This window comes from Thermobia domestica, chromosome 9 (genome assembly GCF_964235325.1).
Source record: "Thermobia domestica chromosome 9, izTheDome1.hap1.1, whole genome shotgun sequence".
Lineage (NCBI taxonomy): Eukaryota > Metazoa > Arthropoda > Insecta > Zygentoma > Lepismatidae > Thermobia > Thermobia domestica.
The window spans coordinates 95,840,717-95,859,535 of record NC_137462.1 but is presented as its reverse complement, the minus strand read 5'-3'; the positions used below and the strand labels follow the sequence as shown (position 1 = coordinate 95,859,535).

At 33.4% G+C, this 18,819-nt stretch overlaps 1 protein-coding gene across 1 annotated transcript in view; it reads right to left on the bottom strand.

Moving 5' to 3' along the window:
- Positions 1–2,006: 2,006 nt before the first annotated feature.
- LOC145660945 (multicopper oxidase 3-like) overlaps positions 2,007–18,819 on the bottom strand; it is a 96,249-nt gene continuing 79,436 nt past the window's right edge. The window contains exons 8-11 of the mRNA XM_081726386.1: positions 15,038–15,236; positions 10,817–11,041; positions 8,578–8,802; positions 2,007–2,140 (exon numbers count right to left, since the gene is read on the bottom strand). Of these exons, the coding sequence (XP_081582512.1) occupies positions 2,007–2,140; positions 8,578–8,802; positions 10,817–11,041; positions 15,038–15,236 (783 nt within the window). The remainder of the gene's footprint in view (positions 2,141–8,577; positions 8,803–10,816; positions 11,042–15,037; positions 15,237–18,819) is intronic.

Sequence of the window (18,819 nt, the reverse complement as noted above, 5' to 3'; positions counted from 1 at the left end):
AGCCGAATCTCTTGCCATAGTTCATGAACCGGACAACGTTAATAGAGACACTGGATTTCAACTCAGCCCCCTGTGGAACCCGATCATCAGTACCACAGCAAAGAAAACGACACACAAACATCCAGATAACCCTCAGCCGATCAATACCACGGACTACGGAACATAGCCAGCCAATCACAGCTCCAGTTTTCAGATTGAATCAGCCAATCAGGAACCAGCATTTTCGCCAATCCAGAGTATATATTACTTATATCTGCTGATCTCTACATAATTGCCCTGATGATGAGAACGATGACAGCTCTCGAAACGTTGGCCTATCCACCAGTTTTCACCTGGCTGATTGCCCGAGAAGAACGTTATCAATTATAAAATTATCATAATGGTTACGTGAATTATCGCTATTTATATTATAAATATACGTACGTCATAAATCACGTGAAGCATATGGTTAAATGTCTTCATCTAATGCGCTTGCAAAGTTTTAAATCTTATCTACAGTTATTTACCCTCATTTTCCATCAAGTAATATCTAGAAAACCTACTTCAAGAGACACACATAGAACTTATAAACCCACGTCAAATAGCATTACGTCATATTATTACATATTTCAAATCTTTATATTAAAAAAATAAAATGCCGCACTTATTACTTACTGTTTCAAACTAAGAACGCTATAGTATCACATATATTCAAACTTCAAAAGCCTCTGCCATACATACAACACAACAGAGATGGGCGGACAATGTACAGTACATCTGAAGTCCCTTAGCTTTGGATGCCGTGATAATGATATGTCGTGTTTAGAACAAATGGGAACGAAGTTACAAGGGTTTATTATTTTTCAAAAAGCTTTATTTAGGAGAAATTCTTTCATAAGAGTAATATATAGATATTTGTGTACTTTGTAATTGACGAACAAATAATTTTCCTGTTCACAACACTTCGATATTTCCAATCGTTTCGAAAATGTGATAGAGTTTCTAAAGTTTGCAACATTGCTTAAACTGTGTAATTGCGAGGACTTCCAGTGATTACAGATATTGGTGTAATGTTATAAAAGACAGGGAAATCAACAATCTTTTTAAATATTTTCCACAAATATCTATTTTAAGTAGTGTTGCAAAATTTATCAATGTTTATCATATCTTCGGAACGGCTTGAGATATCGAATTGCCGCAAATGGCAAAATAATCTATTTGTCCATTGCAACCATACAAGTACGTATGTATACGTGATACTTGTCTCAACATGTTTTAGAAATAAAGCCTTTCGAAAATAAACTTAATTTGCCACCTCTTATAACTTCGTTAATATTTACTCAAAACACGTCATATCACGCGCATGGTATCGAACGCTAAGGTACTTTGGATGTAGATTGTTCCGTTCATCTTCGTTGTGCTGTAAGTGTGATAGAGGAGTATCCTTAGTTTACCATACTGAGTAAAAATGTTATATTTTAAGTCTTCCTATACATTTAGATTTGAAACATGTACTGGCATTTGAAAAAAAAGCTTTATATTGGGTTGGGAGCAATTTTACTGCTTATTACAAGAGACGATTATTTCTTCATTAAGTAGTTATGAAGTTTGATTTCTCCCCCTACTTTGGTTTTCACATAATCACGGATAAAGAGAACGAAGAGATTATACGCATTGAAGATACTTTGAATACTAACTTATTAAGATGTTATTGTCACTCAATATTTTCTGTCCAGTCAATACCAAGATTAAGAATCATCGATGTTCTATGGAATACCGGATTGAAATCGTCAGGTTTCATACGTGGCATTGCAGCAAGACATATGTAATGCATAGCACTGTTTTGTGTGTGTAACTTCCATTATACTATGAGCAGAGCGTTTGCATTACAGTGTTCTGTAATCCAACTGTATTCAAAATGGTAAGAAATTACGATTTTATATTAAACCATTAGGCTCAAATAATGGTAATAATATTTTATTCAAACGAAAGCATAGACCTTACATATATATTATTTTTTAATAATTTTATATCGGAGGTGTGAAATCGCCACAAGTTGGAAAGCCAGCAGGTGGTTTGGCAGTGCGTCCTGCTACGTGTACTACCATCTGCATTCCAGTTTCAATATGGTAAAGCAAGTGACAGTGGAATAACCAATATCCTGAAATTAAAATAACCATATATTAATATATTTCTTTGAATTGGACATGTGATTGTAATTACAAAGCTTACGAATAGGGAATATTTCACTGTGGAAGCTAATTTGTTACCATTCAAACAAGCTGTAGACAGCGGCACTGAAACCGTATTTCTCAGACCAACAAAACTATGTGCACATATGCATTAATCTCTCAACTGTTCTGTAGTAGAATGAAGGTATTGTAGTGAAAAAATACATCGAAAAGAGTCGCTTTTGGAAGGGTACATCATGGCTCATTCTCATGTAGAAACAAATGGCTTTGTGATCAGACAAGCCACTGTTGGCATATTATTAACCCTCGGATCCCGTGATACTTTTTTTTTTACTCCGGATTCCGAACAGAGGTACAGGTGTACCCCAATACAAATGTTTACATTTAGAGACATCCTTATTTGTGGCATGGATAATATTGCTATATTATTTTATGGTGTTTTGTGCTTTATTGGGTTATGATTGTTTTGTTAGTGTAAGTTAGTTTAGGGTAAGTTTAGGTAGGTTAGGTTAGCGAAATAGAAATTTGTTTATACACTATAGAACTGTATTAATTTCGTAATATTTTTGTGGCAGGAAAGGTTGTAATATTGCAACTATATAGTGCAATAGACTTTAATATGACATATTCTTTATTTTGCTCTTTACAATAATAAAATACTTGAAACAAATATGGTATCATAGATACGACAAGGGGGTACAAATGTACCCCAGTGTAGTTTTAACCACATATTTATCTGATCACCTTACAACATAATTGTTATTGAAGAAATAAGTTTCCTTACAGTCCGGCTCACAACGTAAAGAACGCTAGTCAATCTTGTGAGCATGTGACATAAAACTAAAGATGTAAGCTAGTAAGAATCCATCCATCATGATATGACCACACGATTACGTACGTGTCGCTCAATTAACAGGGAATAATGCTATCCAGCACAAATTAGAACTGAAAGCTATCTGTATTAGCAGCGACCGTAGGTTATATTACGACATTTCACAAAGTGAAAGAGCTAGGGCAGAAGGGTGTATGAACCCTACCTAGATAGTGACGACTAGAAATTATGACAATGGAGGAATCATAGAATAACCAAAGTGACTGTATAAAATTTCAGGCAATCATTTGCAGAGGTTTTAACAAAAAGACCTACCTGACTTTGTGAATCAATGCGAAGAAGTTTTCTCGGGAGAATTTACGGTTATTATTACCTTTTGTTACAAGGGAAGCTCAGGATTTGAAAGGTAGAAAATAATCAAAATCTATGTAGATTATTACCTAGAACATGTCCTGCCCATTGTTTATACAAGTGGTTCTCAACCTAATTTCTATCACGACCTCCATTTTATCACATCTTGTCAGCGACTCTCTTATAATTTCTGGTTTTTAATAAGCTTGTTGTGGGATTTTTAATATACCTATTGCGGATATCTCACGATATCCATCTATTTTTAAATAGTAGAATCCATTTCTTGTATAGAGTGAATACAGTAACTCCCTAAAAGTGAATGGATTAAAAATAAAATTTAGTCACTTCATTGATATTACAAATATCGAATCCGATCCATCATAATGTTTCAAAATGGAGGTCGTTTGAAAATTTTAAAACCACATAACTCTCTTAACTTCGTCATAAAAAAATTAAAGTTAGCCCTACTTCTAATTTTGATTAAATACTCTTGGACAGTTGTTAAGTATTTCACTGAGCATTAGAAAAGACTTGATAATGTGCGTCACGAAGATCGAACCGGACATTGAAGCAGAAACGAAATCCCATCATACTCAGGTATCTCATTAGATTTCAATTTTATTTGTATTTCAATATGCAATTTTTGTAGCATTTGTATATTTCTGGTATTTCAGTATGGAGTTTTCGTTAGTTTCATATCGCGCCTGGTTCATTTAAATTGATTTTTAAAAAAATCTGCACCTGTTGAAAACATTTAGTAAACCTATTTTTTTCTTACAGTATGTATAAAAATAAAGAAGTATGCCTATCAGAACAAAATTGCAAATAATATTTTAAACTATTTCCCGGTATTAGATTCTAATTATATTTAACTCTTCGATTATCTTTGTGATCCCCTATGGGCCCGAACCGCCAGGTTGAGAAACTCTGGTTTACACAGATGCAATACCAGTATTATATATAGCAATGATCTTGATGTGAAACTGCAAATGGGCAAGTATTCAAGTCACATGGTTAAATAATCGCGAGCAATCTGCTGACTTCTGAACTGATGTCCATGCTATAACGTTCTAGAACATTAAAATTCCACACGCTAGTTCAGTAAATAAACATCCACTTACACTACTTAATGTTACCATTCATGAGGCAGGTTGTCATAGTAAATGGTCTGTGGAAAGTTCGAAAGCAGGAGTGGGCAATATATCCTTGATGAAATTCCAATGAAGTTTTTCTCCAGTGGAAACTGCGACGTCGTACAATAGACCATACCGGTATCCGTTACATCAAACAACCAGCGAATATCTTTGTAAGTAACAATTTTAATTTGTTCTTAAACAAATTATAGAACAAATATTTACTTGTTTGAAATATTGTAAACATAAATTTGTACACATTTGGAAGGGACCAGGCCCAGAGGAATACAGCTTATTTGTAGAGATTTCAACAAAAATGTTAAGAAAAATCTGTATTAAGAAGCAAAACATGTACTCACCAACGGTATACGAGATTTGGCACAACGTCAAACATTGAATTCATAAACAAAAGCAGCTTACTGAGATCATATTTTTGTTTTCACAAAACACATTTTTACTTAATCATTATTACTAAGTTCTTAAATGATGTTTAAATATCCTATAAAACAATTCCAGCACCTTGTTTGCTGTGCTAAAATAACGATAAGGATAACTGAACTTGAAGAGTTTTTTTATCATGCATGAGTCATATCGAGTGGAATACTATTTTAATTGTTTTCGTATATATAAATAGATCCTAGCTGTATTTTTAATTGAATTAAGTACCGAACATTGAATTAATATAATGGATAGGATCAACAAAATTTAGGTGACATTCACTTCTGCTTCCTATAACTCTAGACATAGCTAGACATAGGTATATATATAATCATTGTAGCCATTGTCAATTGTCTGAAGAGACTACTGATTTCTCAGAATCTCAACGAGGAAAGACATGCATCTACACTTTACAAAACTCAATCTTGTTGGACTTTTTTAACCTAAAATAAACAATCTCTTATAAAGAAATTAAAACATATGGCCTAGTTCCTACTGAGATATATTTATAGAGAATGCTTACGTTGAATGAAATATCGACGGTTAGACTTCATAGGAGCTTTAAAAATTCCAGGCACGGGTTTGATTAAGTTATCTAACTTTTCCAAAGGTATGTGACTGAAGTAGCTGTGGAAACTATCCCAAACCCAACAGTAGTGGCATTTTTCATGGACTGTCCTATCAATTTCATTTTACAAGAGCTCTGTAGATAACAAGTCCTGTGACTGTGGCGACTATTTCATTTGTTGATTATGTAAGCGTCTCCCTTCCATCGCAGATAATTGCTGTATAGTTTGGAAGAATGCTTTTAGTAATAATTCTGTTGAAGTACAAAATTGCTGCCCCAATCCACGTTCCTGATGGAATTCCATGCCTCATTTAAATGCAGTGAAACATGTTTCTGTTTATTATTCAATTAGTTCAAACTAAATTATCAACTTAGTATTCTGTATAGCATCTCCAAACAGTTACACTATCTTCTCCGTGCCTTGATGTAGGTTTTACACGGTCGGAATGAAAGCGCTCTTTTAGCATGAAAGGCACGCATAAACTTCTAGCATTGGAATGCGAAAAGTTAGAATTCAGATTTTTCGGTCCAAGTCTCCTCTTCCTTTGGTTATCATTCCAATCTTTATTTTATTTTATTTTTTTGACTCATGAGATTGTTTACGTAATGTTTTCTGCTTGAAAGAATGGTTTATTTCCCGCAATCCTGCCCCCAGAAACAATAAATCTGAAGCATCAGGTGCACCATTCTATTTAATACCGATTGAAAATGGCTCTTTCATAATTCTATTGTTTCTTATGAAGCGACTAAACTCTATCATGTTCGCTTGTTATTCACTAAACTCGTCTTTAAGAGAAGTTGTTACTTTTGGACAATCAGTGTGTTTCCTTCTAATATTTATACTACATTGGATCTGTCTTTCAAAAGAGCTCCTTCGTGGCTAAGCGGTTAGCGTACACTCCGGTGGTGTGGGAGACCCGGGTTCGATTCCCAGCGGAAGCTCATGTGGTTCGGATTCCATGTTAATCAGTATGTCTCGTCTCATATAGCCTCGCTGCTGAAAGGGACGTTAAATCCAAAATTAGTTCAACTCCATTTTTAGGAAACCCGGCACATTGAACGAGTTTCCGCAGAAAATGACTTCCTTATCTCAAAATAACCATTTTAACATGTGCCTCGACTCTTAATTAACACTTCCGTTGTATATTATTTGCATGGTCTTCATACTATTCAACCGGTACACTCGAATAGAAACAGTGATATTGCATGTCTCTGATTTGAACCCACTTTTGCCCTATTAGGACATGATTGAAAACCTCATATACAATTGTTTGTGGCAGAAAGAAAAAACATACACATATAGCTAGGAGTTTAAAGCATTTTTTTGGTCAAAGCTTGACTAATTTGTCTGTTCGTTAGTTACCTGTTTATTATCAAGCAGCTTTTCTTAACAAATTTATCAATGTGTCAAGAAAACCATAAATTTTCATATCATTATAATTATGAACAACTTTGTTTATTTTTAAGAACGACTCTAATAAACATTATTTTGAATGAATACAGTGTCTTTTATTTGGAATATTGTGAAACATCGCAGTATGCTCAGACCTTTGACAATGACTATGCATCATATCTAGAAGTTATGTATTGAATATGTTGGAGGGCCTCTTCATAAAACATAAGTACCAAAATTGGTGAGTTCAATACTTAGAAAAATATATAAACGCAAGAGCACATCAGCTTCAATTTATAATATTTTGATGAACATCTCGTCATGTGACAGATTTTAGAAGCATATATTACATAGTGTTTCGAAAGAACCTAGTAGAACACCAGACATAGATATATAAATCCATTAGAAGTCTTTATTGAAATAATAATGACTTACTTGAACCACATGTTAAAAATGTTGATTATACAAAATATTTTTGTTAACTGTTACATAAAACAAACGTTACAAAAATTGGTTATAAATACAAATAATTATCTAGCAAAGGAAAACGTGAAGTTCATGTATGATGAAGGAATAGTCAAGAATGTCTTTAGATGGTTCATTTAGACCCACATACAAATTGCATTACAATGCAAATACGATTTATTATTATTAGCAATATCGGATATTCTCAATATTTTCAAATTGTCAAGACAATGTAAACTGAAGTATTAAGAATTAAAGATCTAGTAATGCCTCAATAAATATGTTCATTTTGTTAATGTTTTTTTTAAAGTAGTGTTTACGTTAATGAACACTGAATATTCGTTTTTGACTTCAATAGCATATTGATCTGAATAAAATCAATAAAGATACGCACTCTTGTTCTTTTGTTTCTCACTACAATAGAGTAAAATTATATTGATATCCATATGTTTGTAAACAGCGAAATGGAATACAATTTTACCTTAAATAATGTACACAATTTCATTCTTCAATTTTCTTTATATAATGTGCCAGTGTACATTAGTGAAAAGCATAAATCACGATAAAAGGATTGTGTTACAAGGGAGAACCATTACTAGCCAGTTAGATTATTTTTTTAGTAAATAATAGATTCAGTACTCCTTCTTGTGATTTTCTTAGTCTTCTGAACTCAAATTGATCGATCCCTCGATATATACCACACTCTTTCGTTATTTTTTTCTTGTATTTCACTCGTCGATTAATGGCGTGAAAGCATTGTTTTACAGTGTAAGAAAAGCAGATAGAAACATAATAAGAAAAGAAGGGTAGGCGTGGGGTCAGAAAATATATTAAGCAAGTCGTTTTCTGTGTAGTAGATGTTGTGGATTCACAAACACTATCTGTACCAAACCATTGACTACTCTATAGATGTTCTTTTCTCACTGTCGCCACTATCCATTACCATATTCATATTATCTACCAGTTATTTTCCTCCTATTAAGGTGACCACAGTTCATTCGGTTGGAAACTACCGTTCTATAACCTGATAGATAACCCCAAATAGAACTCTATAGATCAGTGATTCCAAAACTACTTTACGTGGTACCCCTTTTTGTAAACCTTGTATTCTTCACGCACCCACTCTTGTTTGGTATTCACTCTTTCCAATGGAGCTGCCTCCTAGGTTTGGCACCACTATTAGATGAATATAGTTTTTAAGCAGTCGTAAAATATTCTGTACTTACCAGGATTATCAGCTCTGAATCGTATTATAGCATAGCCATTATTTAGCAGAGGAACCGTATCCTTCAGGGGCGGTGACTCAGTGTTTCGAGGTAGTTCGTCTTCCTCATCCATCCGACGTGCTCTCTCAACAGTCATCCTCTTTCCTTTTTCTACGCGGCCCTGTCCCAACACTTCAAATGCATATCCATGAAGATGGAATGGATGGCTTAAGTTTTGCTCTACAACTAAATATACAATTATTAATTATTATTACTATTATTATTGTTAACAATGCCGGTACTGTTATGATTATTATTAATTTTTGTGAAGAAATAATTCTAGAAATACACATACCTGGATACAATTCAGATTAGTTTGTACCTTTCTGCTCAGCATGTATGTGCTTTTGGTCTATTTCTCTATCTGGTATGCAAAAACCTTTGAAAGATCATTATGATTTTAGTGACATCTACTAGTAGTAATGATACACGATAAATTTCATAAAAATGTCCTTATTGGCATTGAATGTGAGACGTAAAATGCTGCAAGACTTCCGAAAACTTAATACTAATTTTTAATTAATTATCATGTTCTCTTTTTCTTTTATTATACGCTAGATTACAAACATAACAAATTAGCTTTAGAGTCTTTTATATTTAATCCTATCAGCACACTTTAGAGTATGTTAGGTATAAATGTGCATTATGTTAGGCATATACGTATAAGCTTTATCCAATTTATAAATGTTTTTCTTTTTAAAAAACTCTAACAATGAATACAATATTTTTTTTAAAAAAATCTAATGTCTTACCGCGAATTTTTGACTTTTACATGTTTAGATAATAAACTATATACATATTTTTTCTTAACATTCCTAATCTAGGAGGTGGTGCGGATGATTATTATTATATGAAATCTCGAGTTCGATTCCAGAAGTTCAGACTTCATTTTAAGGTGCAGGTTTCGCCATATCTAACTATTCTGCTAACAAAGGACATAAACGATATCAACCACTTAATCAGCCAATCACTATTGTTCTCCTTCCCCTTCTCCTCTTCTTCTTCTTCCTCCTCCTTCTTTCAGTTGTACAAAACTACAAGGCAATTTTTGACAAACTAAGTATTTATTAGTTAAGTTGTGATGGACAAATACCGTCTGCTTGGCGTTTTTTGGGATATCTTCCTTTACTTTTCTCAATCCAACATTCTCATTAATCTCATTATCATCGTCTCTCGTAGGCTCGGTTCATAATAGTAAGATGTTAAACTCAAAAAGAGTTAAGATGTTTCCAAGAAATTAAAAGAGAAATATAAAGCCTATCTTGAGAATCCGTAGATTATTTAGTTTGTATCTTAAAGTATACCAAATTTCGAGTTTTCCCTCTTGAATCCATTAAGTAACAAAATGTTAATTATAGTCGCAACATACAATTTTTAATTACCTAATGTATTTTCTTATCGTGAAAACAAATTGGATAATTGACTCTTTTTATACTGAGTTCTTCCATTTGTAGGCAAGTTTTGACGTATTTATCTCATATCACACTCACACAAAATTGTATAATTTGATTGTCTTTGGCCAGGTCCCATCTATACTTGAAAAAAGTAAACAGAAAAAAATACACAACCACAATTCTTCTAACCTAAACGTTTATAATTACAAAGGATTTTGGTAATTTATGTATATAGCTAAACTTACGAACTAATATTATCAAAGTACAGGATTTAAGTACATTATTGTATGGAAATGACTCTAGATGAAGCACACGATCACTTTAGAAGAATAGAAATCTTAGAACATGGTATTACACTTACTTGTTTTGTATTTTTGTATACGAACATTCTATATACACTGGTGCGCAAAACATAAGGGCGAAACAAATCAAGTAACATCAAATATTGCGTAGTCGGTGGAAATGAATGTGAAAGCAAGATACTTCCCATATGTCCATACAAAAGATGCTGCATGGCGTAACCATAGCATGGAACGCGTCCTCATCCCCAAAATGAAGCAGTTGAATGAAACGAATGAGACAGTGTGTGACTATATTTCTATATCTATATCTACATATCTATGTATCTATGAGTTCAAACATATAAATCATCTTAATAAATCATGTGCTCAGAAGCATATTATCAAAATAAGGTATGAAATGTTCAGCTTCGTACTACCGCGAAATATTGTAGTGAACTTTATTTCTGTGGGGATGTAAAAATAGAAATATTCGCTTGAGGCTCTCTACGCTCCATATTTACTCACATGTGTTGACTAATATCACTTCTACTAAGGAGTTATAACTGAAACTCTGCACGTGAGTACAGTAACATGGTTTCTTTCCTTCACATCTACGTGGAACTTTGTCTTGATTACATATTTCACTTGTATCAACGTTTTGTCCTTGCGTCAATAATGGCGATGAAGGCCTCGCAAAAGAAATGTTATTTCCCATCAAACTTGCTGATGGAGGGGCTGATGGATTAGCCTCTGAAAGAATAAAGAAAATATTAATGTGAGAGTTTGTTATAACTAATTAGTTTCTACGCATAAGCTACAAAGTGAAAATAGAGAGTGTTATTTATATTCGGAACCAGTTCTGTCAAAACTGGTGTAATTCAGTAAGCATCCCAATTATAAGTACTAGTTCAATATAAACTCGTGTGTTGAATAAAAACATATAATTCTGTGTTTATCATTTCCCTTCGTGTGCTTGGCATAGAATCACGGACTTTCATATTTTAATATTCAATATATAGTAGTCTGGTAGTTTCACTGCATTTTTTTGTAAATAAAAATTGAGCCATCGCCTTTATATTCATTTAAGTTAGATTTTCTTGGTCAAAATTACCGTCATGCGCTCTCTCTTCCTCACCTATTACATCCTTCCCAATTTTGTAGTACTGTGCCAATGATTTAACGACTGAGTTTCGACATGCTGAAATTGAACCGTTACCCTCAATTCGCTATTTATAGTCGACAATAACAAAAACAATGAAAAAATATGTAGTAGAAATATGCATCTGCAATTGTGACCCATACTTCACAGAAGTAGACCCATCGCTAGAGTATAGCCCCGAAGTCCGTACATACAGAAATCAGTACTGCAAATAGGCTTTCTTCCAGAAAGTTTGTCCGATGGAGCTAAGTGAAAATGTTAGGGGACTGTTCTGAAGCATGTTTTCCTAAAGGACATTTCATGTACAAGACTGCACATTATTACAATATAATATATCTTAATTCCGGAGAAGCTCAGTGACTTCCAGAATCATGCCTGAAAGGAACACTGCAATTGCGAAGATAGACCACACACTGATAATTGCAAAGATAGGACAAAAGTTTTAGGAAAAAGCTTAGAAAATGTGAACATTGGAATATTCGATGTCGATATACTAAAACTTTAAAACATGAACATGAAGTTCAGGTTAGGACTCACAACAGGTTTAAAAGTTTTCGAAATCTCAGAGAATAAAGCAATGAAGTCTCTCATGACACGGTAAGACTAAACACCGGTAACATTGCGATACCGTGAAGAAAATAGTTGCAGACAATACAGGATATGCAAACGATTAGGTAAGAAATCGTGGATTGACGGAAGAGTGGAAAGATTTAACGAGCCAGAGAAAACAGACCACTTGAAATATCGCACAATGTTAAAGATTTTAAGAATAAAGTTTCTAGTATTTTAAGGCAAAAATAGAACAGAATATTAAAGAAAGGAAAAAATGAAGAAAGAGTATCAAAACAAATTAATACATGAGCTAGTGAAAGCTACAATGCTGTAAGTCACTTTACGAAAACGAATGGCATACACTAAGACTAGAACTAGATAAGCCAATCTCTTAACAGAAAATATCAAGTAAATCAGAGCTTCATTTCGAGAGATGGCAGATTCCAAAAGATGACTGTGAAAGTTCTAGTGGTAACGAATCCAGCTGGTTTTTTTTTCTTTTTTTTATCAATACAGAAGTATTAGGTATATAAGAAGTTACGATTTATACCACTGTAACTTTCTCATCCATCTACTTAAGAGAATCATCCAAACAAGTAATTAAAAAGGTTCAGGAAAGTGTAACAAGACATATTGAATATAACATAGAATTGATGTGGAAATACCCTGGTAAATTCAGGAAATATTTCGATTGATAGAAAATATATTACGACGAGCTGCTAAATATTAAAGAAAATGTAAAGGAAAGAGCAATGGAACCAAAATTGCCTCTCCCTGAGATCGAAACATCTATTGCAAGTTAAACATTTAATGAACCGTTCTCAACAGACTTCATACTAGTTTTTAATACTAATGGAAGAGTTTCCATTAACTAAAACAAGTGTAGAGACAAATTGTGGAATCTAACATATAAGAAAGAAGACTATTCTAAGGTAGTATATCATAGTGCCGATATTTTGGAAATAGTACTTAAAAATTAATAACATTAACTATGATGGAATTTCCTTACTAAAAACCCACCATAAAATCATATGTCTGTATTACGTTGACCTCTTGCGTTGATAAACTAATTCTACGTTTGGCGATATACAAATCCACTCATCCAGATATTCTATATTTGACAAATATTAGGAAAGAAATTAAAGTTTGGTGATATTGTTAGACTGGAAAAAAGAGAAAATCGTTACACCATAGAGGGATTTAAAATCCCAAAGAAGATTTTGTGATTAGGGAAAGCCTGTCTTAGTGAAATTAGAAACAGCTATTGGAAATCTTGATACGCCTTATTAATATTACTTAAAGATCGTCATTCGTTTTAATCGTAATTTTTTCGCTTTAGAATTCGCGAGGAGAAGAGACAAACAATTGAAAAAGGACTAACTTTAAATTATCCTTGCCAGTTTACCAAATAGATGTTGTGAATGATGCAGGCTTGTCAGAAGATAATGTATGATTGGTAAAAGAAGATACCAATATTAATTTTATAATATGTAAAAAATCACTCTAGTTAAAATATAGAGTGACAATTAGAAATCAATTTAATTGAGATGACAGAAAAATTGCAATCAAGAGTGTAAATATGAGAAATTCAACACCCTCAAATACATGTTACATCATGTAAGAACAAAGTTGGAGAAAAAGTTAGAAGTAGATTGATGTTTTCTTTTAAATCAATATTACTACGCAATTTAAAAATCTTATCATTGTTGACAATACTGAAGAAGGGGACATTTAAAATCTCTTTGAGCATAATATTGCACTTAGAAATCTATGAATGTAAAAAATATCCATTAAAATAATATGAACAACAGGTAAGTACAAGGGTAGTCAGAGAGACTTAGGGACTTGATGGTGCAAAAAGAGATAAAAATGGAAGAATGATGAAACATATATAAAGCTGAAGTTAACAAATATACGCTTGTAGCTCGATAGTTTTCAAATCATTTATCAAACGCCTGAAATGGGAGCAGGATAACTTGTGTGAGAAATTCACACGCACTTGAATATATATATATTTCTAAACGGAAAGCTCTTGAGTAAAATATGTCTTGGTAGACCTGAAAGAAAATTGGAAGATAAAGCAAAATCTTTTGGAAGTATGTGTTCCAATCTCGATAGGATGGCCATACTTTAGATTCAGTGATGATTAATCTAGGAAATACCTTAGTTGAATAAGAGCATGGAACGTAACTTATGCTTCTACATGAGATTTTATTTTGTTTGTCATGTTGTCGTTTTACGTAATGCAGTTTACATGATAGTGATTACAGTTGACTCTGAATTTGTGGTATTTATAGTTGTTGGCATTTTATTTCTTGAAGTGTTCATAGATGAGGAAGTAAGTAAGTGAAATTTAGCAAAATGTATGATATGCTTTCATGAACCAGCCGACTCTTAAAGTGGAGAGTTTAAAAACAGAAAATTACTTAGTGTGTACGAGTATATGTCTACATTTATCCATTTCAATTTCATCCTATAAGTTCACAACAACTTTAACACTTCCAAAACATAATTTGTTATTGGAAGTAACGTCATTACTAATAGATTTTTCTTTCCATTGCCAGCAATAATATTGTTATATATTACCTTAAGTTTAAGATGTCTACTTACTGGCCTAAATGTCTTATTGTATAAACCAAATCCATATAAACGTCACACACACACTATCACTAAGTCAGGGAAGAGCAGCAACATGAATTCAGATGCTTTGAGTTCTCAATTTACGTTTTACGAATTTGTTTAGTAAACGCACTACTCGTATTTTACGTTGCACTAATCTAGTGGTTCAAGCTACTAATATTGAATCTTACCCAGTATAAATAGTACAAGAAAAGAATGTAAATGTTAACTTTTGTAAACTACATAATTACAGTTTCACGCATTCGGCAAGTAACAAACAAAACATGTGAAACCGGAAGAAACGTTAATGTAAGATAAATGTGGTGTATATGAAACTAAGAATCTAGATGCTTACAGTGCATATCACTGATCCTAAGATCATAAATTATCATTTAAAAAACATTGTGACTACATACGTAAGTAAGTATCGTATTGTCCTTGTTGGAATAACTCATCTGTTTCAAATCCGTAGAATCCAATGGGCAAGTACAATTTTGTATCTGCTTTGCTCCCCTTTTTACGACTTGAGGTACCTCCATATCTCAAATCAGAAACACAAACACTGTTTTTACTTTTGTTTGGATCACTGCAATCTACGCCCAAATCATTCATTATCTGTAAAACAACAGGTAGGTTATTTAGAAAAAGGAAAACAGAAGAGAGAATTGTATTTCTTGTATAAAAATTTTAGTGAAGTGTGTAAATAATCTGTATAAATATGTAAATGTTGTTATGGACAATGGTCGTTTAAGGAAGATATTATTTTCTTTTATGGTCGGACCTGCAAATTTATGCATTTAGTTTGTGTGGACAGACATATTTCTAAGAAGTTAAGATATAATCAAAAAGTCGGTATTATAAACGTCGACGATAAGTTTTTGTAAAATACGCACGTTTAAATTTATTTTATTTTGTATGTTATCACTAAACATTTATTGATTGGGTGATTCACATCTGAAGTAGTTGAATAATCATATATATATATATATATATATATATATATATATATATATATATATATATATATATATATATATGGGATATATATGTTCTAACAAACTTAGGGGGCAAATATGTAACTAACTGTCCAAACAAAATACTTGAATTTGGAATAAATGTTACGAGTGTAATTGAAGTTACCATAAATATGCTCAGGTTATTTTAACTCATGTCCCGAGTAGGTAGAAGTGCACTTTCTGCTTTATTTTTATGTAGATATGTTGTCCATTTTATATCGCTGGTAACGAAGGTTGCAAATTACCTATAAGTATCTTTTAAATTGAATCTAAAAATTTTAAAAGATCATGCGTAATAAAATTTGACGGATGGACGCCATGTTGATTGTTTACATTGTAGTGGGTGTGTGCAAGCGCATGGAGCGGAAGTTGTATTTCTCGAGTGTGGCAGAATACTTAAACTAGTAAATAGTTCGTTGCTTCATGCATAAAACTATAAAGCATTAATTGCTTTTCGTTGAATTGTTTAATATTAAATGGGAATGCGTGTTGTGATGTATGAGATCTTTATTTCTTTAAAATAATTTTTAAAGTGTAGTTGCATTCAGTACTTGAAGTGGCTTTATCGTATGTATATGTGGACAGTGATCGAGCTTATCAACATATTAATACGAATTCTGTTAAGTAGGAAAAAACATTTCAGAACTATTTAGTGTGACCAGTAGGCGTGGTAAATTGACATCGAAAATGGCAGGTGGGATTCTTATGCATATTCCTGTTTGTGACGGGTGCGAAATCAGTGACCATAGGCTTGAGGAAATAACAGTTGACAGAGAAGGGAGTGGAAATCTCACATTATTTCGAAATCATGAAGTGCTTCCACTAGGAAAATTATGTAAATCATGTGTTAAGGAAGCTGTTTTCTTAAAAGAAGGAATGGATTTCACTGCCAGAAGATGCACTGTAATACTTAGTGTAGGGTCAGAGTGCTTTAGTATAAGTAATAGTAGTACTGTAGTAGTAGTTGTTGTAGAAGTAGTAATAGGAGCGGGTTAGAAGCCCCGCAGGGGTTGGTTGGGTTCTATTCTCGTCATAAGTAGAAGTAGTAGTAGTAGCAATAGTATTAATAGTAGTAGTTGGACAAAGCCCGTATCCAGGGGTTTCTAGGGGGCCGGGCCCCTCTAAACTTTTGCTGCCCCCCTAAAAGTTTCACGGTACGCTTGCAAATGAACTACATGAACTACTAATATGGTGATGAACGACAATACTAACTTCAGCCGGGCCCCCCTACATTTTTGGGCTGGCCTCCGGCCTGGTTGGACATTTCTCCCATTCTCATCCGCATGGGAGATTGGGATCGAACTTGGACTTAATGAGCATCAAGAGTGCGTCAATTAACCTCACTGTTCCCATAAACTTTGGATACGACTATGATATCGGTTGTTTTAGATTATTTTTAACTCACACCCTTCCAACTTCCCTCGGTGCTAGAGATATTTTTCTCACATTCTAAGTCATATATGTATGTCCACTTGTTTTTAAAAATGAGTTTACAAACCGAGTTTCATCTTCGTAACATAAGAAGCTCCTAAGACACTCAATTATTGATAAAAACCTCAAACCACTTCTTCCGCTTTGAACTCTGTTCTTCTTCCTTTGAACACGGATCAAAAAATTCTAAATCTCTTCCAAACTTCGATCTCTTCGATACAGTTCTTCAACTATATGCTAAGCAATTGGTGTCGATTTGTATACCACAGAAACTAATAAACAAACAGTTTTGTATAAAAAGTAAAGGATCTCTTTGCTTTTTAGCACCGTTCACTCCTTTTAGAATATACATAAGACAATTTTAAATAGCCTGCTGTCTCTTTCAGACTATGGTATATTAGTTAAAGTTACTTAGAAGTATGTCAGACAAAAGACTCGGATTAATGTACCGAACAAGAAAGAAAACAAACATTCATATTTATACAGGACAGCTGACAAAGTTTGGAAGCAGGTTCCTGACACCAAGATAATAAATAGTTCATTTGAACCTATAGGAGAAAGTGTTTAGTTTCACAGGGTTGCCAAAAAGTGTGGAAAAACTACACAGCAACACGTGTTATTATGAACACCAGAATGCGTGGAGTGATGGTCGATATCAAGATAAAGAAAGTCATATATGTGTCATCCAAAAATGTATATTTCTGCAGCGTTCAATGTACGTGAAAGCAATTCAGTACAGGCCAGAGTAGTAACATTTGCTCTGATTTGAGAATAGGTCCAGAGTAAGAAAAAGGCAAGTCTTGAAAGCAGCGAAAATATCATGTGATAGCGGGAGTCTAGATATTAGGAGAAGCAGGTCCGCGGTTCTTTGTGTTCGAGATAACGTGTGCTGGGAGTGCATTTTTTCAGGACCATTTCACGTTTTGTTTACACGCATAAACGTCAAATAACACATCATACTATCGTTATTCCGAACCCAAGAGCCAGGGAGCTGGCGTTCCTATTACTTTACACACTCAGCATCTGTTTCCATTCTAGCGACAACTACTTAAGTGTTATCGACTTAGTCATTCGAGTAAGTAACAAATGTAAACAGTAAATTGAACATTGTACAGTTTCACGCTATGAAACACCCTACATTCACAAGCTTGCTCTTCAAATTTTCCATCATATTCAATTTCTCTTCTAATCATTACTTAATGAATAACCAATCTGTGTTCATCAATTGAAGACATAATGTTCACGGTAATAGCAACATGAAGGAAAATTATGCTTTTAAAAATAGCATTGATTTTCGTTTTGCAGTGTGAAACTATGGTAGACTTCCAAACTATGCGAACTCAATATTGAAATTACAAGTAATGCATCCATAAATTCTGTTTGCTGTAGAAGGATAACATCAAAGACAAAATCTGTTGCTCGAACGCTAGATCCATATCAAAAATTAACTCGTAATATTCTATTCTTTTTTGCTGTATTGAGATAAATATTGAAACTGCAAGTAGTAGTAAATTTTTATCAGTTTCGGTTTTAGTAGAGAGATAATGGTGAAGATAGTACCTTTCCACTTAGATGCTAAATCTATTTAGAAAAAAGCTGCTTCTCGGTATCTATTACTACATTTACTCGTGACGATTCTTGTCTAATCCGTAGATTGGTAAATTTTAGGTTGAATTGAAGTTAACTGAGGAGATGGGACATATTCTTGGAATGTTGAATATATTTCTAAAACCGCTTGACGCAACCTGCTA